This window comes from Bos javanicus, chromosome 22 (assembly GCF_032452875.1).
Source record: "Bos javanicus breed banteng chromosome 22, ARS-OSU_banteng_1.0, whole genome shotgun sequence".
Taxonomy (NCBI): Eukaryota; Metazoa; Chordata; class Mammalia; order Artiodactyla; family Bovidae; genus Bos; species Bos javanicus.
The window spans coordinates 21,644,115-21,658,874 of NC_083889.1; the positions used below are offsets into that span (position 1 = coordinate 21,644,115).

The window sequence follows — 14,760 nt, forward strand, 5'->3', positions numbered from 1 at the left end:
TGAACGGAGCTTTTCCAAACCAAGTGACGAGGCGCACGCTGATGCTCTGTGCAGCAATGTCTTGCCCTGAAATATAGAAGGTCCCTATGGCATCCAGGCCCCATCACTTGGACAGCTGGGCAAGAGGGAGAGTGTTCATTCAAGTCTTATATTCCCAACAATGGGAACTATTTGTAGATCCTGAGTCTTTACCTCAAAACATGTATCTAAACCAATAATCCCCAAAGACTCTTGTTCAATGACATGTCAGTTTCCTGGGAATGGAGAGGAAGGGTCCATGTACAAGGATGATTAGGACCAAGAAGTAGTAACGATAACAATAATAAAATAGAGAAGGAAAAAAAAGTCCTGGGTCAGGGTGCAGGCAACTGGACTGCCCGTTGCTTTCTATTTCACCTAGAATGTCTGTCAGAGTATGTAACTAGTACCCAAGGCAAGGAAGCCTCCCATTCTCCTGGATCTCTAAAATTATCTCAAATATAGACACGGTGAGAGGGACGTAAGTGAACTGTATGTGAGAAGAACATAAAACAGCACACCCTCCCAGGCCCACTGGATCGTCAGCCACTAGACAGAAGTTGGATTTCTGATAGAAAACAAACTGAATAAAACAAAGAGCATTTTAAATAATAAAGACTGCATTCATATAAATAATCACCACCTCCTTTTGAGGTCCTTCTATGGCCTGGGCCCTGAGTGAGGCACTTCCAGTGAATCACTCTCTCCAACTGCCGCAGAAGCCCTGTGCAGTGGGGATGGATACTGTCCTCCTTCCTGTGCAGGAGCTGGGCGGGGAGGTCTAGGACTTTGCCCTGAGCCCTGTGGAGGGAGGTGATGAGACGGGGTAGACTGGCCTTCCTCCACCAAACCAGCGCTGGGCAGTCAACTGGGACGCGCACTCTTAGCCCTACGTGACCGTTAAATCCTCTCAACAATTGCGTAAGGAAGGGACTCAGTTCTTCTAACTCCCAGATGAGAGAACCGAGTTTCTGAGCATCCTGAGAAAGTCCAAGGTCACCCCATTGGCGAGAGCAGGGCTGGGACTCTGGCCCAGGTGTTTCCACCACGGAGGCCAAGCTCCCTTCTCTGCCTGCCCTTCTGGGCGACGTCCCTCAAATTCCCTGACCCCACACCACCCACTCTCCAAGCATGGCCGACTGGCCGTGCCTACAGCCTCTCCCTGAACCAGCCTGGGAAGCCTCGCCATTCAGACCTTGCGTGGCTTCAGCCGAAGGGCAGAGGGGACTGAGCCACCTGCCTTCCTCTTATTGTCATGGCAACGGCTCTCACACCCGCCCCCCGAGGCCGGGGAGACAGCAGCCTCCCGACTCCACTGCTGGCCAAGCTCTCCTCCCACGTGGATAAAACCCGAGGTCAGAAAACACCGCTCACCAGTGACTCATTTCTCACTCCCCTGCCAAATACAACACCCTTTTACGTAACTCGTAACTCGCTCACACACCAATCTCCTCCTCCTCCTGGGGTGGTGCTCTGTCAAACCCAGGCTGATCTTCCTCACCAGCTGGCCCTCCATTTCCAGCAAAGGCTAAGGAAAGCGCCCTCCCCACCCTCCTCTCCACTTGCTGGGGTCAGGGTGGGCCTCCAGGTCACGTGCTCCCCCGCCCCCGCCAGTGCCTTCTTGCCGTGACTTCTTCTGGAGGCAATGGGAGATTTCCTATCTTAAACTGGCTCCTGGGATGACGTTTTAAGCCAACTTCAAAAAATAAAAAAATAAAAAATAAATCAGTGTGTGGTGACAGGAAGGCCACTGGACGAGGGAGCTCTCTCAGCTGAACCCACAGCCAGGTTCCCGACAGGGCTTCTCACATTTTCCAACTCAAGCTGCGTACGTGCGGAAAAGAAAATCCTTTTTGGGTGTGTCTGTAGGCTAGACTTGGCATAGGAAGAGCCGTGGGCAGCCATTTGATACATACAATTCACTGCGCTTCTGCAACCGGAAGCAATTAAGCAAAAAAAAAAAAAATTTTTTTTGATCTGTCCTGTTTATTTGCTGTGGGGTTTTCTATGGTCATGTTAGCACATAGATCCCCGAACATCTGCATGTGCTTGGAAAAAAAAAAAAAAAACCCCAAACACTGGGTGTGCTCTAAGATTCCTCCTCCTGCTCCCCAGGTGAGGCCAGCCTCCGCCCTCCCTCAGGGAAAAGGAAGTGGGGGAGCACCCTCCGGTGCTGGTGGGAACATCTCAGGAGGAAGGAACACAGAAACTGGCAAGGACTCGAAGGACGGATATGCGGGTGCCATGAGACCTGCTGAGTCCCGCGTGTGCCAAAAATTAATTCATAAGCAAATGCTTATTTCATAGTTTCCCACTCGCTTACAAAACATCAAGCAGGGAAGATTTCTTCTGGGGGCTGGCAGGAAGCAAGGTGGCACGAGTGAGGGCAGGAAGAACAGAAGGAGCTTCTCTTAAAGAGAAGCTTGATTCCAGGGCTCCCCGGTGTCACCCGTCCCTGGAGAACCCCAAGGCAGGGTACCACTGCCTGTGAGCAGAGGGTTTGCTGTGAAGCCTGAGCCACTCTGATGGCACCCAGGTAGTAGTTTTGGAGACGTTATCTTCAGACATTATTACCATCAGAGAAGCCAGGGCAGGAACAGAAGATATTGGAAGACTTGGAGCCCATTATGCCAGGCCAGGAACTACCCTCCTGATTCAGCTTTGGGGCACTTCAGGACTTAAATGATGATTACAAGGTTTCAGAACAAGAGAGCAAATTCTCCCTGGCAGGGTTCCTAGCAGGCAGCTACGTCCTTAGTTTTGAATTACTATAAACTGAGTTCACTGAGGTCTGGACAATGACGTTTAGAGCTTCTGAAGAACTCTGGTCCCCTGTGACCCATCCTCAGTACAAGGGTGAATTTCATACACCATCAAAAGGGGAAGGTCAGGAGTCGACACTTCTGCAGAAATGGGACTGAACTTGCAGGGAGAACTGAGCTCCTCCACTGCAGAGACAATGGTGCCCCTTTTCTGTAGCTGCAGCACCCAACTCAGGGGCTAGACTGACCCCTGGTAGGTGGTCACCTAATGAAAGCAGGGCTGTTGGGGGGCCAGGAGCCCAAATGGGCCTCCACAGCTCCCTCTCTTAGTGCATGTGGTCAACTCACAGCAAGAGGTGCAACCCTTTTGCCTTCTCTGTGGAGCTGGGCTGGTCTCACGGCTGGTTTGAACCAGTAGAACATGGCAGTACCAAGCATTCCAAGTTCAGGCCCTAAAAACGACCTGATGCCAGTCTTGGCTCTGCTACTTACTGCTTGTCTGAGGGGCAAGTTCTTTACCCTTCAGGCCTTTAGTTTCCTCATCTAAAAAAAAAGAGATAATCAGGCACCTACCTCCTAGGGAGACTGTGAGGATTAAACGGGATGGTAGATGAGAAAACACTGAAGCATGGTTCACGGTCCACAGGAAACCCTTAATAAATGTTGGTCACTGTCGTCATCGTGGTTTTTACTTCATTTTTTTTTTAATGGTCACGCTGGCTTTTTTGGTGTGCAGTTCTACACATTTTCAAACATGTATAGATCTGTGTGTCCAGCGCAGGACACACAAGAGTGGCATCACCAAAAAGTTCCTTTGAGCTGTTCCCTTAAAGTCAGAGTCTCCGCTCCGCCCTTTGCTGGCAAGCACTCCTCTGTTCTCCCGCACCACAGCCTTGCCCTTTGAGAATATCATGTACACAGAACCACCCAGGACGTCACCTCTGCCACTGGCGTCTTTCACTTAGCACATGGCCTCTGAGGTATACCTACGTAATCCCATTTATCAACAGTTCATTCCCTTTTATTGCTGAGTAGGAATCTGTTGCAAGGGTGTACCACAGTTGATCCAATCACCATACTTTAAAATCATTATTTTCACAAGTCAGGGAAGAAAAGAGTTCAGAAATGGAGCCAGCCAGTCATCACTGCTGGATTTTAAGAAAATATCTAAATTGCTTAAAAAAAAAAAAAAATCTCGATCCAAAGCAATAAGGAAGCCAGGAGTCCACCTGCGTATGTGTCTCATACTTGATAGACAGAGGACACAAGGCCAGGGATGACCGTCCTAACCCCACATGAACTAGACTTTCGGAAAGTGGGTCTCCCTCCCCTTCTTCTCCATGTGAAGCTAGCCTGGGAAGAGACGCTGGTCAAGGTAAGAGCTCTTCTGCAGCGGTCTTCTTGGACAGCCCTGCACGCTCCCCTGTGACTGCCCTGTCCACCACCTGTCACTGAGAAGCACGCATCCAGGGGAGCCCACCTGACCACAGCCCGACTCCCCCTCCTGGGACGGGGACTCGGTGTGGTGCATGGGAAGAGCCGGAGGCGGGCAGTGAGCTCCAGCTGGAAGCCACCTGCCGGTCACGGCTGACAGCCCTCGGCAATCATTAACAGTCACCGCTGCAGCCCAAGCCCCCCTCACACAAACTTCCCAGCTGCTCACTGACTACTCTGAATCAGCTTCTCCAAAGCAAGATGAAACTGAAATCACTCCCCCAGGGGCTCCAGGGTGTCTGTCCGCAGCTGGCCCCAAACAACCTGAATTCCAGATTATTCTCTCCAGAGAAAGAGAAGCTCAGAGCTCACAAGGGGGGGCGGGGCGCGGGGGGCATCTCACAAGTCAGTTCCAGGCTAGAATCAGTTTTCCCGGGGCCCCAGATTTCTAATGAGGCGGTGAGTGAGATTTTCCCAGCAACCCCTGAGATTGCAGAAGGAGAGGGAGATGGGATGAGGGGAGAACCAGCGTATGCTGAGTACTATGCCCCCGCTCCTGGCGGGGGGCTTGCAGGCCACCCCATCCAGGCCCACCCGCCCATGAGCATACTGGCAGCTCCTCCAAGAGACAGCGGCCTGACTCCCTCAGAGGCTGGTCCTGGAACTCCATCGTGGCATTTCATCTGGAGCCTGAGCATATGAGTAATCAATGTGTGAAAACATGTAACTAATATTCATAATTACTTTACAAGATAAAGAACTTGAAGGAGAAATAGCTTCTGTGTGTCTTGCCATCACCATCAGGGGTACACTGTGAAAAACACGGCAGCTCGCCAGTAACTCAAGACTTTGCCAGGCCAGCCAGGCTCAGCCCCTCGAGCCCTCCCCAGGCTTCCTTGTTCCTTACTTAATGGTGTCTTGTCATCTAGACTCAGTAAAAAAACCCCCAGAGCCAATGGGGGCAGGGACCCTCTGACCTTCTCACTTCTAGCATCCCCTCAGCAACACATCGGCCAACAGGCATTAGCTATATATGAGTCCAAGGTGCCAGGTGTGAGACGGGAAGGTGCCAAGTCTCCATTCACGACATCCTGTCCTCACTAGGCTGAGGGTACTTTTTCTCCCCATTTTTTCTTTTCTACTGAGGTAGAACTTTGGCTAGGAAAGCACACCAGTTCTGTTAGAATAGACTTATACCCACATAACCAGCACAGGTAAACTACACCAGAGAACATCTCCAACACCCCGGAATATCCCCTTATGCACCTCCTAAAACATATCCTCTCTTGCGATATGACAAAGTCTACCACACATTCATTTTGATTTCAGGGTTTCATTAGCTCTCTCCAAATAACTTCTGATTAACTTTTAAATTATTAGATTCCTTCTAGACTCTGCTTTGCTCAATTTATCTGTCAGATTTGTAGTCCTTCGTTACAGCTCTGAGGCCCCTTGAGGGGCTGCCTGACCCCAATATATCCCCCAGCCCTGTCTCTTCCACCAACTTGGCTGCTCCGAAGGACCCAGCCTTGTCCCGTGAGTGCACGACCACGTGTGCACCACTGGGCCTCCTTGCCATGCCTGTGACCCAGCCTCCCGCACCCAAGCTCCTGGTGCAATTTCCAACTTTCAGACCCACACCCATCCAACAGAGACCGGGTCATGCAAAAGTCTTTCACCAACCCCTTACATAGCTGTAGCTACTTCTTTCTGGGGTGGGGCGAGCTCTGTAGTATCCTTCCCGCCTCCTGGATGGCACCACACGCCATTCTTCCTATGTGCAAGGATTTTAAGTCTTATACTCTTGCGAGATTTCAACTGCTTGAAGACTGACCTTCCAAGATTAGCAAATTAGCACGGCGTTGTTTTTTTTTTTTTTTTTTTTGCTTTTTAGGAGGGGATGGAATAACCTAGGGTTTCCAACTTCTGATGTGGCCAGTAGAAAAAAACACCACTATCAACACCACTTCATCCGAGAAAAGACATCAGAGCTTAAAATAAATTGGACAGGATATAACCTCAGAATAAACTGGTCAGATGGTCCTTCAAACTCATACATTTGATTTATGAAACTGACCATGCTGCCCTCGTTTCCACACTTGCCTGTGCCTGGAGAAAATTCTCAGAGACTGACTGGCCACAGTGTCTGGAAACCACGGCCTGGGAGTTGCTAGAGGAGAACCATGCACACGGCAAGTGCTCAGTAAATGTCTAGTTTGACTGCTCCAGTCCCTGGAAATGACATGGTTCAGAGACCAGGAGTGCTGCAGCCCTGCTCCCACGCCACACAAGCACCCAGCCAGCAGGACCACGGCAGTGGGTGCACAAATCCTCACGACCAGGGGGCCCACAGGACCCGCCCGTGGGTGCACAGCCAGACTCACGTGGGACAGACTCAAACGGCAACCCCACAGGTCACAGGTGCCCACGCAGCGGACTCTCCCGCGGTACAAACCTCAGCTGAGGGCAACACGTAGAATGAACTTCCCAAGTGTGTGCTGGGGACCGTGGGGCTGGAGGGTGAGCAGACGGGGCGGCCACAGCTGCCACGCGGGCACAGGGCGCCGGGCTGAGACCCAGGCACCCAGTCTCAGGCCCGTGAGAAGAAAAGCCCTTGATACATTTGCACAAAGGACCCAAACTTCATTAATCCAGATTCTGAATTTAAATTCAAGACCAAAAATATAAAGCCAAGTCAAATATATACATAAGAGGGAATTTTGTGAATATATACATTAAATCTCAATCAAAGGCTATTATCAAGATGTGTGTGTGTGTATGTACGTACACACACACACACACACAGAGCTAAGTAAACCCTTATTCGGAGCCAATAAAGAATGAAGAGTGTATGAAGAAGGGAGTATTACAAATATTTTAAAATATTTAAAAGAATCATCTTCACTGCCATGTCTATATGAAAATTATGTATATATTATTAAAATTGCTTCTTTAAGGACTTTGCCTAAGAATTCTACTCATTATTATTTTAAAATATGTATCATCACCAGCCAACAAAAAGCCATCCATTTATGTCTGACTAACCTAGCCTAGCTTTCCCCTCTTTGCACGTATTAGTTCAAATTGGTTCAGTTTTATTGAGCTTTTCATTTATAAGATAAATACACAGCAAGAGCTGCAAGATTCATGGATAAATACACATAGTTCAGGCTCCTTCTGGTCATCTGGTGATGGGATCCTCTATGATCTTGGATTACAAACTAAATATAATGCATTCAATCATTCATTGAACACACATTTATGGATTACCTATGATGCGCCAAATCCCAGGCCAATTTTCTTTGCACATCCTCAGCATTTTATCCATTTCGGAATGTAATCCATGTATTAGAAGAAAGTCTGATTAATGACTGAATGACCACAGCAAAGGAGCAACAGAATTCGCTTATTCAGAACAACAGAAGTTTGTGCCCTAAGAAGGAGCTCCCTGGTACACCAGTCTCAGCGCCACCCATCTCTGGCTCCCGGAACAGAGAGCCTCCAGGGACGCTACCTGGCAGCCACGCCGCCTCCTACCTGTATGGTGGTGTTGCCTCCTTCCAGCAGGGCGATAGCTAGAAGAATGCTTTCATGGAACACTCGGTCACTGGATGCGTTCATGATGAGGTCGATGACCAGGTTGGAGGCCCCCTCCTTGTCAAGGTGGCACTGAACCTCGGCCAGGCTCATTTCACCCCTGCTCATGGGGCTGGATCCGGAACCTCCCCCTGGAAAGACGCAACATTGCCCTTATTAACCTCAATCAGAGCAGCTAACATTTATTGCATACTTACTGCATACCAACATTTTATGCACTCAACAGTTTAATGATACTATCTCTCTGGACCTTTTTAACAAGCCCACAAGGCAGGTAACTCATTATTAACATCAAGATGAAGTCACTTGTCCAACAACACCGAGCACAGCTGGGAAGTAATAGAGATGTAACTTGAATGCAGACAGATAGGATGAAGGAAGAGTAATACATTTTGAGCAAAAGACCTAAAGCCATCCAGCCAAGACTCTCCCTTACATCAAAATACAATGACCTGGGCCAGAATTAAGAATCAATCCAATTTTAAGAGACAAACTGAACTTAAGCACTCTTAAGAAGCATAGCCTATACTGATCACTTTAGCCCTCTTTTTAAGAAACCCAGCCTGGCCCCAAACTCATCCTTTCACATAATTTCCATCTGTTCATTTATTCATTCATTCACTATTGACTCAGAGCTTGGCATGGAGTCAGGAGCTGGGGATAGGGGAATGAACCAAAAAAAGTTCACCTCATTGAGCTTCAGATGAATATACTTAGGAAGAGATGGCCTATGCCACTTAGCGGAACAGATTCCAACTGGATTTAGAAAGCTTGAGAACTTCACATTATTATTCGCAAAAATTGAAATACTAATGGACATGGGGAAATGAGGCAGTCATTTTCTGAAGAACAGAAAACCATCAGTCCTTCCCTGCAGGGGTCAACTCAAATGCCACCTCCTTTACGTTGCCTGTCCTTGACTGCCTACAATCTATTGCATCTGTCATCCAAGGTGGACATTGGGTGTCACGTCTTTTCTCTGACAGCTTCTTAAAGACAAATAGTTTTGAGACGTTGTGGGGGAAACAGCTGCTCGACAATCACTGGGAACTTCTGGATGAGAAGCTAAGATCTGTTTCTGGGGTTCTCTGGGAGCAGATCTGCTCCACATTTTCATTTGGCGAGAAGCCCAAGATTCCTCCCCAGAGGTTGCTGGGATTAATTTATTAAGCACCAAGTGTTTCTGTGCTATGAGCAGAACCCAGCAAAGACCAGACATTCTCAAGAGTCATCACTACAGACTAGGAATCATGCAACTCACATTTGTGCTTCGAGCTACAGCCCCCTTAAAACCAACACCATCGCCCACAGTTGAATTCAATGTTTTTGAAGCTTTTACCTGTCACTGTGCTTACAATGTTTTGGGTCACCTTTCGGGATGTGTTTTAAAACAATCCCATACAGGGATGCACCTGATGAAGACAGCCGACTCACTGGAAAAGACCCTGATGCTGGGAAAGATCAAGGGCAGGAGGAGAAGGGAGTGACAGAGGATGAGATGGCTGAATGGCATCACTGACTTGACAGACATGAGTTTGAGAAAACTCTGGGAGATAGTGAGGGACAGGGAAGCCTGGTGTGCTGCATGCAGTTCGTGGGGTTGCAAGAGTCAGACATGAGTTCGCAACTGAACAAAAATAATACAGGCGTGTGTGTGTGTGTGTGTGTGCGTGTGTGCGTGTGCGTGTGTATGTAAAGTCCCCTAAGGCTTGGGGAGGCACAAAGCACGACACTAGGATTAGACACACCTGCCTTAAGTTACCACCCAGGCACTAGCAAGCTCCCCTTCCTCCATTCAATGCCGGAGAGTGGGTAACGTACAGGAGAAAACGAGATGAAGGAGGTAAAGTGCTTGGGAAAGCCCTCGCCTTGGTACGCGTGTTATAAAAGATAGCTTTTGCCCTCCTCACTGCCAACAGCATCGTCATCTTATGCGCAAACATGAGTCTGAATGACCACGAGAAACTGTGCGATCAAGTTAAGCTCACGGAGTCCTTCAAGTATCCCCAAGAGGTTTGCTGCATGGGAAAGAGAGGGAAAGCCTTAGCCAGTATCACATTGCAGGTGGACATTTTTAGATACCAATTTGATGGTAGACCAAAGACAAAACAAGTTGCTAAAATAACACACTAGCAACCCAAATGCATCTGTTAGAGTCTCAACCTGCTAAGCAGAAACACGCAGCTTTGGAGTGGCACACTCGGTTCACACGTGCAGCTCATTAGCACACCATGGGGCCTACCTCCTCCCCCAGGCTTGCTGGGTCCTCCTGGCGACAGCGGGCCATTGCCAAAGCTCGTGAGGCTCTCTCTTCTTCCCGAAGGTCTGATGTTTCCATAGTAACGGTTGACCAAAATCTGCCTGAGGGCCTCACCCTTAATTCAAACAGGATAATGAAATCAGGCTCTGAATTTAATGCACAACTGAGTGACTCACATTAAAAAAAAAAAAAAAGACACAGGGGTACCCAGTTATAATTGGCTCAGTCTCCATGAAAAAATAAATTATTAATAAGAGCACTTGGAAACTTCTAAAGTTAACTTCTTCAATGTTTTCTCAGGAAATCAGATCATAAAAAAGCATCAATCTAAAATATTAAATATCTGAAAGTACTCTCTCACACTGATAAAGATAGAATATGAATCTGGAAGGATAACTAGGATTAATAAAACAACAAAACAAAACAAATAAAAAAGTCTCTTTGAGGTAAGTCAGTAGGATTCAGACAAATTAAAAAATTTACAGGTCAACTTCCACACAGCAATATGAAAATGTTACTCTAACCACAGGATTTATTTCCAACCGTTCTAAGATCTTACAATATCAGAGTAATAAATCAAATCATAAGCTGAAAGTAAGCCTTTCTTACAGAAATAGTCAATGAGCCAAATGGTAAAGAAAATAAATGCAACAGAAAATAAATTATTGGCAGATATCAGACATGTCAATCAACAAAAAGCAGCATGGATGAAAATGACATTTGAGATTTTCTTTTAAAGAATATGGGAGGAAGGGCCTAGTTGGGTATAAATGTGGGCATGAGCTGATAGTCATGGAATCTGAGTTATGAATGAGGGTTCTCAAAACTCTTCAAAACATGTATTTTGGGGATATTTTTTAACATTTCCATGACAAAAAACTTTTAAAAAATATAAATATTAAAAGAATCCTGGGCAGGGGATAAAATAACTCTTTCCACAATTCCAACCAAAACAGAGCAAAGAAACCACTCTGATCTATTCCCAAATACTTCGCACACTGGCAAAGCAGCAGGATTCACTCTCAGCTCTATACCACGGCAGTCTCGCTCGCTAAGGGACTACCCCCCTAACCCCCACCCCGCCAATCTGGAACTTTTTACCAGTTAAAGGCTGTACAGATTTCTTTGGACTGTTTCTGAGGGACAAGGTAGTAAGTCCTGGAGTTCCTCTGGCACATCCCGGAGAGAGGTTAAGTGAGAAGTTAGCAGAGGGAAGATGCGTTGCAATACAGCTGGTCTCTGAAATAGAGACTCCAGAGTTCTATCGAAGAGACCTGCGACTGTATCAAGAATCAGGAGAACTTAAAAGTGATTTGTTAATAAGCTTCAAGAATAAGTCTGGAGATTTCGAGGAAGGTGTTTACAAGACAAGATGGGAGGGAGCAGAACGTCCTGAGGATGGTGGAGGCCAGGGGTGCCCTGAGGAGGCAGGACTGGGGAAGAAGGACAAAGCTGAAAACTCAGTCCCACTGTCAAAATGATACGAGGTCCCAAGGTGACCCAGCTGGCTTTTCTCCTTGGTTAAATTCATGCTGCTGGTCAAAGACTCCAGGGATAAGTGGGGAGATGGGGTAAACAGGAAAAGTGAGAGAAGCAGGGAGGCAAGCCTGATTTTTCAAAGAAAAAGTTCAGAAATGAAAAAAATCTCATCTTTCTTCTCTCCATTCCATCCACAAATATGCATCTCACTGAGTTAAACAAAGCAGAATTCTTCTCATTAGGATAAGAATATCACTTCATACCTTGACCATCAGTAAATTCAAAATTCTGAGAAAACTTTCAGTGGAGAAGCTATTTGTGATCCTTAAAAATACCTTCAAAATAAAATATTTTCAGTATAATATCCTTTAATGGCTTAGAAAACCATATTTTGGTATAAGGACATAACTTTGCACCAGTACAAACGTATTAACACTCTCCAAAACAGTCATCGAGAGCGGTGATTTAAAAAGGCTGACTTCACAGAAGAAACACAGATGTCAAAGGAATGGTCAAGTAAAGGAGGAACGACAAGATCACCTCCACATAGAATACAACATTAAATACCACGTCCCTTTCTCAACTCAATGATACATCTACTGGAGTTTCTTTCAGAAGATACAGACTTTGAGTTCTCCCAAGAGGGATGGTTAGAAAACCATCCCAGTTTTCTATGAGATCCTCTGGGGCACCACAAGAACACTGTCTGGGAAGTAAATGACTGGGCTGAGGCCAATGAGCTGCAGCCACAGAGAACAGTCCAGGTTTCCATCATGACAAGAATCTGGAAGATCACAGGGCTGAATGGTCAATAGCTGAGTGACCATCACCAGCCAACAGACATGTACTTGTCAAGGAAGACTCAACCAGAGCCCTCACCCTAGGATTCTACCTAGGACCGGACTGGCTCAGATTTTTTGCTTCTCCGGGTTTTGAGGGTCTCATCATTGAGATCCTGGTGAATCTGCAATCAAGGAGGCAGTGGGTGGGGAAGGAAGCACGTGTCTTCCAGGAACACGTGGACTTCAGGAACAGGAACTTCACATGTGTGTAGCCTGGATGCCGAACTGAAGTTACCAAGGGATCTCACATTACCATTTTGCCTCTCTTTGCACAGACAAACCCTAGTGGTTACCATAGCAACCGATGCATCAAATGGTACATTTTCCCCCATAAGAGAATATCATAAAATGTGCTCATTATGGAAACATACACACACGCACACACACATGCTCCACTCCACAAACTTTTAATTCTTACCCCTTAATTATAAGGTTTTTGGCACATAAGTACCTCATCTTCTCTCCAAAAGTAAATAAATTTTAAGGCAAGAGGGGAAAAGAGAACATGTGGGGTTTGCTTTAAAAAAAAAAAAAAAACAAGATGAGAATTGTTTCTTTTCTGAAAGAATAAAGACTGAAAATTTTAGGTTAAAAAAGGGGGGGCAGACAGAAAACAGATAAGCATCATTAAAAGTGTTGTGAATCCTAGCGTGAAAACTTAGGTTCAAGGCAAATTCTGTTTTTCTGAGCTCGTGGTTTAATTCGGGAAAAATTAAAATCTACAGACAAAGGCATTCCTAATCATCTTAATATAAATTACTCAACAGCACTAAGCTGTTCACAGAGTACCGGGTTGAGACAGCTGATTGTAGAGAAGCAAAAAATGTCACTTCCCAAACAACACCACTTCTCCAGCTCTCACATTTGGTCATGCAGCCCTTTTTTTTTTTTTTTTTTTCCTCCAAAAAGAAGACTAGTTTTCTTCCCCAGCAGTTTACACCTACAGTATGCAAACAAATATCAGATGTTTGTGTCATGGTAAGAAACTCCACACGCATGATTACCCAAGACTGAGAAAAGAAAGGCAAAGTTTCGCTTGCAGTTCAGTTTCAGGGAAAAATGGTGAAAATGGCAGGTCAGTGATGTGGAGGCAAGAAACCAAGTTCCTGCCGTGCAAGTCACGAGTTTCATTGTGTCCATTAAACTAGTGACTAATCAACTGTGTGGAGATATACAGCCCAGCATCGAACAGGGCACCGAGAGTTAAGACCGCAAAGCAGAGAGGTGACCTTTGGGCTCCAAGGTTCCAGCCACTTAAAAAAGTCAGGTGCTTTAGGAAAGATCAGCCTCTCACATGAGCAGTGAGCCTCTCACACCTTAGTCAGCACTAGGGCAGTGCCTCGATTTAAAAATACCTTCCTCTTCCTACTCCTGTTTTCTGTCAAATCACAGCCGTATCTCAGTCTGCAAGGTGACCACTGGGGTCATTAACATCCCTTCTCAGAGTCCAGCCACGCTGCTGAGTGCCTCTAGTGCATGGCTCTGCAGAAGAGTCCAGACAGCAGGAAAGGGCGGAGACTCTTGTCCCCATTTTACAGCAGGAGGAACTGAGTTAAAAGTGCCCCAAATCATACAGTGAGCACCTGGCAAAAGCAGGCTTGACCCAGTTTCTAATTCCAAAGCTCATGCCCTGGGGCAACATCCAACTTAGGGCACAAGGGACAGCTATGTGCCTTTACTGGCTACTTCTAAGACCCAGGACAACTCTTGAGGAACAGGCAGGGGTGGAAAAAGCAGGAAGGCAAGCTACCCCTGATCAATGAATGGCAGGAGGCACTGGGAGCTGGAGGTGGGAGGGCTGACTATCAATTTCCTAGAAGCCCATCTTTGGTTATTATTTGAGAAAGAACCATTGCAAGAAAAATGAAAGGATCCAAGAGCGATGGGACTCTGCAGGTACTGAAAGCTTGTGAGCTTAATAAAGGTGGCCCAGGAGAACATTCTCCAGGACGCTGATGACCACAATTTCACAGCAGTTCTTGTCATGACTGCTCACTTCCTAACCCCATGACTTGCCTAAGGTATGCAAGCTCGCTGGGTTTCAGTTTCCTCATCTGTGAAATGGGGCTGCAAGCTGTGTCACTGGGTCACCGTCAGCATTTATCAACATTTACGCTGTGAACGCGTGTAAAAGTCTTAGCATAGTGACTGGCACATGATAGACACCCAGAGAACCAGGATATCTGGTATTTTCCATTGACTACACGCAATCAGTAGTCAGCATGCGGATGGTATATGTAGCCTTCTGGGAAATGGTTTAGCACTATAAGACAGTTTCGACCCTTTGGCCTAGAAATTCCCCTTTTATGCGTCTATCCACTTGTGTACACACTTGTTCATTCCCTCGAAGGAAAATATTACAAAAGAC

The 14,760-nt window shown here is 46.6% G+C and overlaps 1 protein-coding gene across 7 annotated transcripts in view; it reads right to left on the reverse strand.

The window, feature by feature from the left end:
* ITPR1 (inositol 1,4,5-trisphosphate receptor type 1) overlaps nt 1–14,760 on the reverse strand; it is a 352,886-nt gene that overhangs the window by 101,833 nt on the left and 236,293 nt on the right. For all 7 annotated transcript variants that reach the window (XM_061396358.1, XM_061396356.1, XM_061396353.1 and 4 more), the window contains 2 exons: nt 10,054–10,186; nt 7,752–7,942 (listed from right to left, as the gene is read on the reverse strand). In XM_061396358.1, the coding sequence (XP_061252342.1) occupies nt 7,752–7,942; nt 10,054–10,186 (324 nt within the window). The remainder of the gene's footprint in view (nt 1–7,751; nt 7,943–10,053; nt 10,187–14,760) is intronic.